General features: G+C 38.0%; 1 protein-coding gene across 1 annotated transcript in view; it reads left to right on the top strand.

Moving 5' to 3' along the window:
- LOC146579874 (Fc receptor-like protein 5) overlaps nucleotides 1-14,343 on the top strand; it is a 49,916-nt gene that overhangs the window by 27,589 nt on the left and 7,984 nt on the right. The window contains exons 7-12 of the mRNA XM_085268013.1: nucleotides 8,441-8,740; nucleotides 9,253-9,510; nucleotides 9,762-10,010; nucleotides 10,182-10,289; nucleotides 13,278-13,340; nucleotides 13,439-13,498. Of these exons, the coding sequence (XP_085124139.1) occupies nucleotides 8,441-8,740; nucleotides 9,253-9,510; nucleotides 9,762-10,010; nucleotides 10,182-10,289; nucleotides 13,278-13,340; nucleotides 13,439-13,498 (1,038 nt within the window). The remainder of the gene's footprint in view (nucleotides 1-8,440; nucleotides 8,741-9,252; nucleotides 9,511-9,761; nucleotides 10,011-10,181; nucleotides 10,290-13,277; nucleotides 13,341-13,438; nucleotides 13,499-14,343) is intronic.

Genomic DNA, 14,343 nt, shown 5'->3' with positions numbered 1-14,343 from the left:
TGTGAAGCTGGCAGTTAAATTAGACTCAAAACCCCACGTGGGCACGAGACGTGATCTGTGCGTGTCAGGTGATTCGTCCACATGTATTTAAGGTGTTGTGAGCTGTGTATTATCACCAGATATGCTGTTATTGTGCAATAAATATCTTTATGTTTTCGACCCTGAGCTGATGTATTTTATACTCAGGGCTGCCCGTGGCTGCATGAAAACAACAGAAGATGATCGCTCATTGAAATGGACTGAAGACATAATTATATACAAATAGTTTTCATGATTATTGTGTGGATGCTTTAAGCATCCACACTATTGAGTTCCTGTTTCTCTTTATTCTTTATCTTTATTCTTTATCTTTATTATTATTATTCCGGGTGTTTCCGTACACTTTTCGCCGTTAAACTACTTCCACAATTTTCAGCCGATTTTCACCGTTCAAATTTTAAACTATTCTGCTATTTTTGCTAATTCCTGCTATGACTTTTGCTATTTTTAACTATTATACTTTTTAAAATATTAAGCTTTTTTCCTTTAATTTGTCCCATTGAAATGAATGGGAAACTTCTGCAATTCTGCTAAATTTTGCTTGTTTTTGAAACTTAACTACTTCCTCATACTTTCACCTAGAACAACCATTCAAATTTTAAAATGTTCACAAATTATTGGGCTATTCAGGTATGATTCAGCTTTTTCAAATGTTTTACTGTTTTACTTTTATGCCTCTTAAAGTTTTGAGTTGCAAAATTGTGATTTTTCACAAAATACATGCGTTGTTATGGTTGCTATACTCTTGGCTTCCAGTGTGCCACTGAAGCTTTTGCAGTCTTCTCTTCATGTCCGAACAACTGTTTGCTACTTGCTCAATTTTCACTCAACTTCCACAAATTATATATCAAAACGTAGGTATTTTTGCTGGCTTTCAGAAAATGTCACTATCATTGTTGTGGGATTTATAGAAGTTTTTGCAAATCTCCTCAGACCAACACAATGTCAGAAAACTCTCCATATAAAGTGAATGGAGAGCTTGTTCAAAATCATCGCTGCATTTCTGTAATGAGAGGCATATTCGAATCGTCATATCTCCTTAATGAAGCAAAGTTAAGACATGAGGCTTGTCCCCGTATATCTTCAGACACTCCTGACGCTCACAATTCAAGAATTTCTTTCTCACCTATTACCGTTCTGAAATGAGTTGGACTTGTTTGAGGGTAGGAAATTTGTCCTTCGCTCAGATTTCTTCAGATTTCAAACTGTGGAAATGAACCACTTTTTTCTCTCGTCATAACTTTTTGTTGGATTTCCACAGAGACCTGAAAACTTCTATGACTGTTCACCAAAGCCTGCTGTCTCTTACGGTGAAAGAATGATATCGATACTCCAAATAGATTTCGAGTTACAAAGCGTTGTTTGAGGGCAAGTCAAGGCAGTTTTTGCTTCGCTCTGCTCAGTTATGGTGCATTAGAAGTCTAATATCTTTAATAATTCATATTTTAATGATAAATTGTAAACACTGGAAGATTCCCCCATCTCTTCTGAACAAAACGGTGTAAGAATGACCGCTCTAGCCCCTACGGTTTGGAAATTATGGTCATTTGTTTGAGGGGAGTCCTCACTATGAGAAATAGGCTGCAATAATCCTGTGCCTCTCTGTGCTGCGTGTGTAAAAAGAGGCACATGTTTTGGCGGGAAAAAGTACACAGGCTCTCTGATTGGTGGATTCAAATTCAGCAGCTCCCAGGCTGACCTAGAAACTTACTTCTCTCTCCCTGTGCATTTTTTTGCTGATTTTTGTCATTTAACAAGTATATTTGAGGGACCCTCAGCATGTTCAGCATTTTTTCAGCTGTCCATTTTGCTTTTCCAATTTTTCTGTTTAACTTATTACTATTGTGCTAAATCATACTATTTCTGCTATTTTATAAGATTTGTGCCTAATATAGTATTTCTGCTAAATTACAGTATTTCTGCTTTTTATACTATTTGTGCTAAAACATAGTATTTCTACTAAATGTAGTATTTATGCTTAATCATACTATTTCTGCTTTTTATGGGATTTGTGCCTAATATAGTATTTCTGCTTTTTATAGGATTTTTGCTCAAACATAGTATTTCTACTAAATGTAGTGTTTATGCTTAATCATCCTATTTCTGCTTTTTATAGGATTTGTGCTTAATATAGTATTTCTGCTAAATTATAGTATTTCTGCTTTTTATAGTATTTGTGCTAAAACATAGTATTTCTACTAAATGTAGTATTTATGCTTAATCATAGTATTTCTATATATTTCTGCCAGGTCCCCAGGTAGCCAATCCTCTGTGAGGACTGAGAAATTCAAATTTTCAAATCAGGGCCTGCACGGCTTCCCAGCCAATCATATATGTGTCCTGAGGCATTCAAATTTGCATATTGGGGCCTTCATGGCTTCTAAGCCAGCCAATCATATCTGAGGGCTGAGGAATTCAAATCCACAAATCAGGGCCTGCACAGCTTCCCAGCCAGCCAATCATATATGTGGTCTCAGGCATTCATATTTGCATATTGGGGAATTCGTGGCTTCTAAGTCAACAAGTCATCCATGTCATATATCTCTAAAAATTCACATTTTAATGATAAATTGTTAACACTGGAAGATTCCCCCATCTCTTCTGAACAAAACAGTGTAAGAATGACCGCTCTAGCCCCTACGGTTAGGAAATTATGGTCATTTGTTTGAGGAGAGTCCTCACTATGAGAAATAGGCTGCAATAATCCTGTGCCTCTCTGTGCTGCGTGTGTAAAAAGAGGCACATGTTTTGGCGGGAAAAAGTACACAGGCTCTCTGATTGGTGGATTCAAATTCAGCAGCTCCCAGGCTGACCTAGAAACTTACTTCTCTCTCCCTGTGCATTTTTTTGCTGATTTTTTCATTTAACAAGTATATTTGAGGGACCCTCAGCATGTTCAGCATTTTTTCAGCTGTCCATTTTGCTTTTCCAATTTTTCTGTTTAACTTATTACTATTGTGCTAAATAATACTATTTCTGCTATTTTATAAGATTTGTGCCTAATATAGTATTTCTGCTAAATTACAATATTTCTGCTTTTTATACTATTTGTGCTAAAACATAGTATTTCTACTAAATGTAGTATTTATGCTTAATCATACTATTTCTGCTTTTTATGGGATTTGTGCCTAATATAGTATTTCTGCTTTTTATAGGATTTTTGCTCAAACATAGTATTTCTACTAAATGTAGTGTTTATGCTTAATCATCCTATTTCTGCTTTTTATAGGATTTGTGCTTAATATAGTATTTCTGCTAAATTATAGTATTTCTGCTTTTTATAGTATTTGTGCTAAAACATAGTATTTCTACTAAATGTAGTATTTATGCTTAATCATAGTATTTCTATATATTTCTGCCAGGTCCCCAGGCAGCCAATCCTCTGTGAGGACTGAGAAATTCAAATTTTCAAATCAGGGCCTGCACGGCTTCCCAGCCAATCATATATGTGTCCTGAGGCATTCAAATTTGCATATTGGGGCCTTCATGGCTTCTAAGCCAGCCAATCATATCTGAGGGCTGAGGAATTCAAATCCACAAATCAGGGCCTGCACAGCTTCCCAGCCAGCCAATCATATATGTGGTCTCAGGCATTCATATTTGCATATTGGGGAATTCGTGGCTTCTAAGTCAACAAGTCATCCATGTCATATATCTCTAAAAATTCACATTTTAATGATAAATTGTTAACACTGGAAGATTCCCCCATCTCTTCTGAACAAAACAGTGTAAGAATGACCGCTCTAGCCCCTACGGTTAGGAAATTATGGTCATTTGTTTGAGGGGAGTCCTCACTATGAGAAATAGGCTGCAATAATCCTGTGCCTCTCTGTGCTGCTGCGTGTGTAAAAAGATGCACCTGTTTTGGCGGGAAAACGTAAACAGCCACTCTGATTGGTGGATTTAAATTCGGCAGCTCTCTCCCTCTGTGTGTGTGTGTGTGTGTGTGTGTGTGTGTGTGTGTGTGTGTGTGTGTGTTTGTGTTTAGTGGGAGAGAGAGGACCCTGCCCTTATTTGGCAGCATGTCATTGTAGGATTTAAATTGAATATAGTTAGACTGGTTGACTGGATTAGAGCCTGTGTTTGTGTGTCCCTCTGTGCATTTGTGTTTCAATATGCCTCCATATTTGTAATTTTGTAAGTTATTACTATTCTGCTAAATCATAGTATTTCTGGTACTTTTCGGTACTTGTGCTAAATACAGTATTTCTGCTAAATCATACTATTTCTGCTTTTCATAAGATTTGTGCCTAATATAGTATTTCTGCTAAATTATAGTATTTATTATTTTTATAGGATTTGTGCCAAACATAGTATTTCTGCTAAATTATAGTATTTCTGCTTTTTATACTATTTGTGCCTAATATAGTATTTCTGCTTTTTATAGGATTTGTGCCTAATATAGTATTTCTTCTTTTTATAGGATTTGTACCTAATATAGTATTTCTGCTTTTTATAGGATTTGTGCTTAATATAGTATTTCTGCTAAATTATAGTATTTCTGCTTTTTATAGTATTTGTGCTAAAACATAGTATTTCTACTAAATGTAGTATTTATGCTTAATCATAGTATTTCTATATATTTCTGCCAGGTCCCCAGGCAGCCAATCCTCTGTGAGGACTGAGAAATTCAAATTTTCAAATCAGGGCCTGCACGGCTTCCCAGCCAATCATATATGTGTCCTGAGGCATTCAAATTTGCATATTGGGCACCTTCATGGCTTCTAAGCCAGCCAATCATATCTGAGGGCTGAGGAATTCAAATCCACAAATCAGGGCCTGCACAGCTTCCCAGCCAGCCAATCATGTATGTGGGCTCCAGGTATTCAAATTTGCATATTGGGGAATTCGTGGCTTCTAAGTCAACAAGTCATCCATGTCATATATCTCTAAAAATTCATATTTTAATGATAAATTGTCAACACTTGAAGATTCCCCCAACTCGTCTGAACAAAACGGTGTAAGAATGACCGCTCTAGCCCCTATGGTTAGGAAATTATGGTCATTTGTTTGAGGGGAATCCTCACTATGTGAAATAAACTGAAAGAAGCAGGTCTATGTCTCTGTGCTGCGTGTGTAAAAAGATGCACCTGTTTTGGCGGGAAAACGTAAACAGCCTCTCTGATTGGTGGATTCAAATTCAGCAGCTCCCAGGCTGACCTAGAAACTTAGTCCTCTCTCCCTGTGTGTGTGTGTGTGTGTGTGTGTGTGTGTGTGTGTGTGTGTGTGTGTGTGTGTGTGTGTGTGTGTTTAGTGGGAGAGAGAGGACCCTGCCCTTATTTGACAGCATGTCATTGTAGGATTTAAATTGAACATAGTTAGACTGGTTGACTGGATTAGAGCCTGTGTTTGTGTGTCCCTCTGTGCATTTGTGTTTCAATAAGTTATTACTATTCTGCTAAATCATAGTATTTCTGGTACTTTTCGGTACTTGTGCTAAATACAGTATTTCTGCTAAATCATACCATTTCTGCTTTTTATAGGATTTGTGCTTAATATAGTATTTCTGCTAAATGATAGTATTTCTGCCAAATTATAATATTTGTGCTAAAACATAGTCTCAATTTAAAATTACAATATTCATAGTTCATCACAGTGTCTCTGGTAAATCACAATATTTCTGCTCTGTTGTACTATTTTTCTAAATCATAGTGTTTCTGTAATGTTTAAGTATTTTTGGCTAAATATATTCTTTCTGTTATCTTATACTATTTCTCCTAAATTCTTGTATTTTTGAGAAGTTATCATGTTTCTGGTAAGTTACAATATTTCTGCTAAATTCTGCTATGCTATTGTATTTCTGCCAAGTATTATGTTTCCTCTAAGATATTGCAGTTCTGCTAAGTTATTCCATTTTAGCAAACTTCTTTTGCTTCTGCAAAGTTTTTACAATTTCTGCAACTTTTCAGCTTTTTCAGCTACTTTTTGCATACAGCTTCAGCTTTAAGCATCCACACTGCATTTTCGCAGGAAATGCAAATTTTTCTAGTTCTTCTTATTTTACAATTATTGGACCACAGCTACATTTTATTTACTTATTCTGAACTCAAACTGACCTGCAGAATGATGCTTTATTTAAAGTAGGCCTGCACAGGCCTGTGCTGTTTTTCTCCTCTTTAAAGTTTTTGTTAAAAAGTTCTTAAAAGGTAAAAAAGCTCTTCTTCTTATTAAGACATCTTGTATTTTATTAAGTATATTTATTATCATCCTTAATTATGGACGATGAATTTTAAAGAAAGAAATCTGAAAAACAATCCAGACGTTAAAATTTGTGCCTCAATGATCAGCAGTTACTCAGGTTTGTGTCGACACATTTGTACAATAGTTTGTGTGAACTGGAAAGTTGCACACAAATCACTGCACACATCTGTAAATCTTACTTTCTGCTTGTGAATCATATTATACACAGTTGCACCACTTTCAAGGTAAATTTGTTGCCATAAAAACAAGGATATACTGTCCACCTTCACTCCCTGTCTCTGTAGCTGTAAGTGGTTCTTCAAAGGGAAAATGCAGCTGTTAGCTGTAATGTTAGGATTTGTAGATCACTTTATAAATGTGGAGTGTGTGGAAAACAGGCTGTGTGAGTCAGATACACCGGTGGGCCACCACACACGTGTACCACATGGTAAATAAACGTAAACACTGATTTTTAAATCCAACTTCATTTACAGTCAAAGTGTCACCAGGATGCAGTAAATCTTTCTCCTCTGAACAACAGCAAAAAGAAAATCAGGCTTCAAAATTACTTCATGTTTCTATTTGTGTCTAACTGGATATTTGTCTGTGAACAGTTCCCAGTAAGCCCACTGTGACCCTGCAGCCATCCTGGACTCAGATATACAGCGGTGAGACAGTCACTGTCAGATGTGAGATTCAGGGAGGTGAAGGAGCTCAGTGGACGTATGAATGGAGACGAGGCCAGTCAAACATACCTGAAACATCCAATGAATACAGAATCATCAGAGCTACTGAGTCTGACAGTGGAGGATACAGCTGCCGGGGCAGAAGGGACTATTTCTTCTCAGAGTGGAGTGATATCATCACACTGACTGTATCATGTAAGATCTTTCATCCAGAGTATCTAAATAAGGAAAAAGCACTTCTTCTTTCTTACAGTTTTATAACTGTCTTTCATGTTGGTCAGTAAAATGTTTAGTTTTTATTCCAACAACAAAAACCTGAACAGCAGCTTTTTATTCACAGTGAAGAGAACAAAACATATGAGAGTAACTTCTTTGCTGTGCAGCTCTAATACATGAAAGATGAAATGCAGAACAAATGCTGAATCTGTCTCAGCTGCTCCACCACATCCACTAAGAAACATTAAATCCACTGATTGTTCCTCATGTGTGTTTTTAACTTAGAAATGCAGCAAATTAAATATGAAAGATTAGTGTTGTGTTTGTGTGACAGTTGTACAGTTTGTTGCAGCTTCACCATTAAAGTTATGTGATATTTATTATTGACATATTTCCACCAAGTTATTTAAACTGGTTTGATTCAGTCATTGACTTTTGTTCTTTTTCTAAACTGAACTGCAGATAAACCAAAGGCCAAACTGAGAGCTGATAACACAGCTGTTCCAGTAGGGGGCAGTGTGACCCTGACCTGCTCTGTGAGCCCATCATCATCATCTGGATGGAAATACTACTGGTACAGAGATGAGAAATCCTCTGAAGCCCTGACCACACAAGATGCAGTTTTCCACTCAAATGGACAAATCAGTGTCTCACAGGAAGGACTCTACAGGTGCAGAGGAGGAAGAGGAGATCCAGTTTACTACACAGAGGACAGCCAGTCAGTCAGGATTGGGAAAACTGGTGAGTTCAAAGTTAATGAACCCCAAATCACTACCTGATGAAAAGTATCTGATGGAAATTGACCCCTTTTGTCATTCACTTGTTCATTTCCTGAATACAGTCCCAATCAGGCCTGTTGTGACTCTGTATCCAAACTGGTCTGAGATATACAGAGGAGAGACGATCACTGTCAGATGTGAGATCCATGGAGGAGACACTGAGTGGGATTATGAGTGGGAAACAAACAGCATGATAAAAGGTCCAAATCAAAATGAATACAGGATTAGATCTGCTTCATCATCCAACAGTGGAAACTATCGCTGTAAGGGCAGAATGAAAAGTTCACAGCATGAAACAACAGAGTGGAGTGATTCAGTCACACTGACAGTTTCTGACAGTAAGTAGAGTCATAGTTCATTTAACCTGGAAATAGAAACAGTTTGTAAAAATGTGTTTTTATTAGTACATGTTGAGATATTTGACATGTTTAGATAGTCTCACTCTTAAAGTTCATCATAAATATTTGTGAGTCAACATTTTAGTGACATTGAATTCAGAGTTAAGAGACGAAAGATTGAGAGAAAATCTTTGTTGAACAGATGAACCCCGTCCTGTCCTCACTGTGTCTCCATCATGGCTGAGTCCTGGAGCCTCAGTAACTCTGAACTGTGAGGTTGAACATCCGTCTGCAGGATGGAGCTTCTACTGGTATAAAGCTGTTCCTGATCTATCAGAGAAATCCTCCAGTTATGAGCTGCTACCTGATGGCAGTGGGACTGCACAGGACTCCTACATCATTCATGGACAGACACACACAGCAGGATATGTGTGCAGAGCTGGAAGAGGAGACCCAGAGTATCACACTGATCACAGTCAACCAAAGTTTGTCTGGTCTGCAGGTCAGCTTGTTTCTATTGTAACCAGTGCAGCTGTTGTTTACCTCCAAAGGTCACCCAAAGGAGAATTGAATCTTTTCATTTCTGATTGTGATTAAAGTCTTTATTTAAAACTTGTTTAATGTTTAGCTCAGTGAAATAAGTAGGTGACCCTATATGCCGTATGGCTAGGCAGCAGTCCGACCTGTGTCCCTTTGCTGTTTGTCTTCCCCTTTCACTCTCCCTGCTTTCCTGTCTCTCTACACTGTCACTATCAAAAAAAGTAAGAAGCTTTGTGTTTATTAATTGTAATTATTTTCACTTAGATAAAAGTGCATGTATAGATAAAACAGCCAAAAATACGAAATTTAAAAAAAAAAAGATAAAGAGAGAATGCTAACTAGTTAACGGCTCTGACAAATATGAGGAAAACCCTGACAGATAAGGAGATAGGTAATCGTTGCCATTAAAAAAATAAAAATAAAAAAAATTCTAAAATCTGTGAGCTTTGTCTCTTCACTGCATGTTGTTTCCAGATGTTCATTCAGCAGCGTCTCTCACAGTGAGTCCTGACAGAGTGCAACACTTCACCTCTGACTCTGTCTCACTGACCTGTGAGGGAAACTTCACTGAGTGGAGAGTGAGGAAGTTCTCTGAGGACGGCCGACTCTCTGACTGTAGGAGAATGACTGGATCCACATGTGACATCAACACATCAAAGTCAGATACTGCAGTGTACTGGTGTGAGTCTGGATCAGGAGAGTTCAGCAGTGCAGTCAACATCACTGTACAGAGTATGTTATTATACATTTACTTCTTGGTTGTTAATGATTTAGACGTGACATGAACTTTTGTCCCACCTTTGCTGTGTGTGAAGTCATTTCATGTGGAAAAATAAAACACATACAGCAGTTTTTAAATACACAAGATCAGATCTTCATGATGAAAAGCATTTGTACAATCTGTTCTTATTATTGTTTGTCAGCTTTTTCTAAAAGTGTGCACCAGCTGATGTGACTGAAACAATTGTGTGATTGTGTCACAGATGATGGTAATGGTCCTATCCTGGTGAGTCCTGTTCATCCTGTGACTGAGGGAGCTTCTGTTAGTCTGAGCTGCAGTTTGAGAACACAAAAAATACTTTCCAATGTGTTTTTCTATCACAATGACAAACTTATTCAAAATGATCCCCGAGGGGAGCTGAAGATCTCTGCAGTGTCAAAGTCTGATGAAGGTTTCTACAAGTGTCAGTACTCAGGAAGAGAGTCAGCACAGAGCTGGATGTCAGTTAAAGGTGAGCAGGATCAAAACATGCGATGGAGTTTTATAAACCAATGACTGAGAAGGAACATTAGATTGTCTGATTTAATTCTTAAAGTCACTTGGCTCTATTTTATAAATGTATTTATTCATAAGATTATAATTTATTAATTAATTTCTGTTTTTTGTTACGTGACTGTGTCAGGAGCTGACAGCTCTTCATCTCCTGTGTGGATGATTGTTGGACTGGTTTGTGGAGTCTCTCTCATTATTATTCTCCTGCTCTTGTTGTATCGCTGCAGACAGTCCAAGTGTAAGAGCCTCTTTTCTGTTTTTATTATTATAATTATTATTATTAGTAGTAGTAGTAGTAGTCATAGTCATAGTATTAGTAGTAGTAGTATTGACATTTCATTGAGTATTTGTCACAGTTACTAAACTAAAACACAACTTTATCACAGAACTTAGAAAGTTATCCAAATAAAACAAAAACAAAAACTAAGAAACCAAATTTCTACAAATCTTATTAAAACAAACTATGATGAAGGATGTGACAGTAAAGGAAGATTGAGGCAGTCTATAAAACACAGGATAATGAGATGATGGGAAACAGGTGGGAACACAGTGATAACTAATGCCCCTTTTCCATTAGTACCTACTCGGATCAACTCACAACTATTCAAATCGTATTGATTGGTTTTCTATTACAATCAAGTACCACCTAATGTGTGTGGTCGTCCTAATAGCAACGTGGCTGAGCATCCTATGACGTAATTAGTATGCGTCTCACACACACTACAATGAAGGTGGACGTTGAGGCGATGATAAACCTGCTGCTCAGTCTGCGAATTTTCGTCACACTCTGGGACCATGATGTTGCTTTTGCAGCTGTTTTCCTCATTGTTGGGTTTCAAAAATGGCTCTTTTTATTTTCATCAACGAAATACTCTCATAAGTCATCAAGTGATGCCACTGACCAGCCAATCAGTGGGATGCAGGCTGATGACGTCATATTTTGGGATCGCCTCGGGTCGCCTGGAACTCCGGCTGAGTAAATACTGAAAAAGTACCTGGTAACAGGAATAGAGATGGCACGATACCACTTTTTTATGTCCGATACCGATACCGATATCATAAATTTGGATATCTGCCGATACCGATATGAATCCGATATAGTGTTTTTTAATCAACAAAACTGTTTTTTTAAATATCTTGCTGCATTTTGTATAAGTTCATATTCAAGTTTAAAACAACAACTACACTAAAGCTATTCTGTTATACCTGTATGCAAAAAAAATGTTTCATAGTTCAGCAATACTGATCAATCTAATAAACTTAAACCTACACCATCCTCCCTATTCTGGTATTTTAAAGAGTACTTAGCGTAAATATTAAGCAACCTAACTAATAGGGTTCCAACTCCCAGCAACAACAAAAATAAATAAATAAAAAATAGGGAACCACCCCTCACACGCCACCTCATGATGCTTAATCGACGTAATCAACCTTAATTTGATGCAGTGTGAAAAAAAATGCACAGAAATCAATTATTTTTCAAGAAATATTAAATAGATTCAACATCTTTCTTCAACAAAATTGCAGACTGCACAGATGGTACCGTCCCAAAGGAAAAAGTACTATAGCTTACTAGGGTATATATATTAGACTTAATAGTCACTATATACAGTAATTGACTTCTATTCCTTTTACATCAAATTAAAACTTTGGGTGTCAGATAATTATTTATTAAAAGCTAGACATTTTAAATGAGAATAAGAAAGAAAAGTATGTCTTTGTACCCCCTTTTCCCTGTTAATGCCCTATCGGCCCCCCTGGCTAAACTTTGCTAGATCCGCCCCTGCACAGTTACCAGCGTCAGCTACGTAGAAAAAGATCCTGGTGTAGAAAGTAATATTAAATAAATTCTAACAACAGCTTATCAAGCTTAAACGTGCTGCTGTTGTTCAGCCGCTGGTTTCCTCTTTCTGGTGCAAAGTGGGCCAAAAACAAACAAGAGAGACGGACTCGCGACAGAAAAGCCGATCAGCTGATCATTAAGCAGTTTCATGATTGAAGTAGCAGCAAGAAGAGGCAGTCGCTTGTTAAGCTTAACGCAGGAATGCTTTACAAACATTCAGAGATGGACTTACACACTTGCTTTACTTCTCTTGGGGATAACTTTGTCGGAGATGAAATGCCGGGTTGCTAGCGAAGCTCCAAATGCTATCCAGACCACCGACAGGTCCCGCATGCCACAGCCGCTCTATCACGTGACGCATACGGCTCCGACGTGCTAACGTTCTGAGGTGAGTTACGGCGTGTTGCAAGTTTTGCGAGGTGCTTTCGTGATATTTAATGGATCGGATTACATTTTTTATTTTTCTCCGATATCCGATCCAGTAATTTAGGTCAGTATCGGACCGATACCGATACGTAATATCGGATCGGTCCATCTCTAAACAGGAACTATGACCTGATGGAAAACCCTGAAAACCATGGTGACCTGACCTGAGTAGTTACTAATGGAAAAGAGGTTAACAGAATGACTATGGAGGATGTAAAACTAGACCCAAGATACAGACGAGAACAGAGACCAAAATAAAACAGGAAATGACTGACACTGAGACCTGGACTAAGACACACGAGCTTGATGCAGACAGTAGACAAAACATGGAGACCAGAGAGAAAGAACAGAGTGAGAACACAAGGGGATAAACAACCTCTCATTAACCAAATAGACAGATAACTGTAATGTAAACATAACATCATACGAGAAAACGAGAATGTCAACAATACAAAATACAGAACTATGAAACTAAGAATGATCGAAAACTAGAAAACCAGAGAAAGCAAAACATCAAAACCCGGGTCAACCATTCAGGGACCTTGAAGGAAGCACAGGCAGGAAGTTACCTGCTACACATTGTTACCTGTTGCACCTCCAACGGTTACATCATGGTAGCTGAAGGGTCATCAGCTGGGAGCCACCCTTCATTGATGTTTTGCTCCATTAATCATGGAACATCTTGTGGTGGTGGAGCAACGGGTGGAGGTCTCCCTACTGTCCCCACAGCTGACCCTAGGACACTTGTCTTCCCCACATCTGGTCTTTCCCGATCTCCATTAACCTTTACATGATGTAGGTTCAGTTTGTCCTCAGCAGTTTTTTGAAGAACATTTATCAAAATTCAGTTGGACAAACATCTAAATAACCAACAGACTACATGCAATAAAAGAATTTAAGGTAACTGGTACGCTGTCATTGGTTTACAATTGTGTAACAAAAATATGAACATTTTAGGTGCAGATAAACCCCGAGATGTCATTTACTCTAATATTGAACTGGAAAACTTTGGAAATAAGTGTGAGTACACAAAACATATAAAATGTAGAAAAAATGTTTTTGAAATGTTTAAAAACGTATTAATTATTTTTCTTTTGTGGATTCGATCATCTTAACAGGGAAGCATCAAAAACCAGAGCAGAGTGCTGTTTATGCTAATGTGAAGACAGGAGCTGCAGGTACAGTCACAACAGTCTCATTCAGTGTTTGTACTTGAATGTGTATATACAGGGTGGGCCATTTATATGGATACACCGTAATAAAATGGGAATGGTTGGTGATATTAAAGTCCTGTTTGTAGCACATTAGTATATGCGAGGGGGCAAACTCCTCAAGATGGGTGGTGACCATGGTGGCCATTTAGAAGTCGGCCATCTTGTATACAACTTTTGTTTTTTCAATAGGAAGAGGGCCATGTGACACATCAGACTTATTGGTAATATCACAAGAAAAACAATGGTGTGCTTGGTTTCAACGTAACTTTATTCTGTCATGAGTTATTTACAAGTTTCTGACCACTTTTAAAATGTGTTCAATGTGCTGCCCATTGTGTTGGATTGTCAATGCAACCCTCTTCTCCCACTCTTCACACACTAATAGCAACACCGCAGGAGAAATGCCAGCACAGGCATCCAGTATCCGTAGTTTCAGGTGCTGCACATCTTCACACCATAGACAATTGCCTTCAGATGACCCCAAAGATAAAAGTCTAAGGGGGTCAGATCGGGAGACCTTGGGGTCCATTCAACTGGCCCACGACGACCAATCCACTTTCCAGGAAACTGTTCAAATAGGAATGCTCGGACCTGGCACCCATAATTTGGTGGTGCACGATCTTGCTGGAAAAACTCAGGGAACGTGCCAGCTTCAGTGCATAAAGAGGGACACACATCATCATGTAGCAATTTCAAATATCCAGTGGCCTTGAGGTTTCCCTTGATGAAGAATGGACCCACTATCGTTGTACCCCATATACCACACCAGACCATCACTTTTGTTGTTCCAACAGTCTTGGAGGGATCCA

The sequence above is a fragment of the Mchenga conophoros genome, linkage group LG3 (assembly GCF_057382185.1).
Source record: "Mchenga conophoros isolate Kocher_MC1m ecotype Shallow Benthic linkage group LG3, M_conophoros_male_GT1.1, whole genome shotgun sequence".
In the NCBI taxonomy this organism is placed as follows: Eukaryota; Metazoa; Chordata; class Actinopteri; order Cichliformes; family Cichlidae; genus Mchenga; species Mchenga conophoros.
Note: the sequence above shows the minus strand (reverse complement) of the source record. Positions and strands in the feature narration are given on the sequence as shown.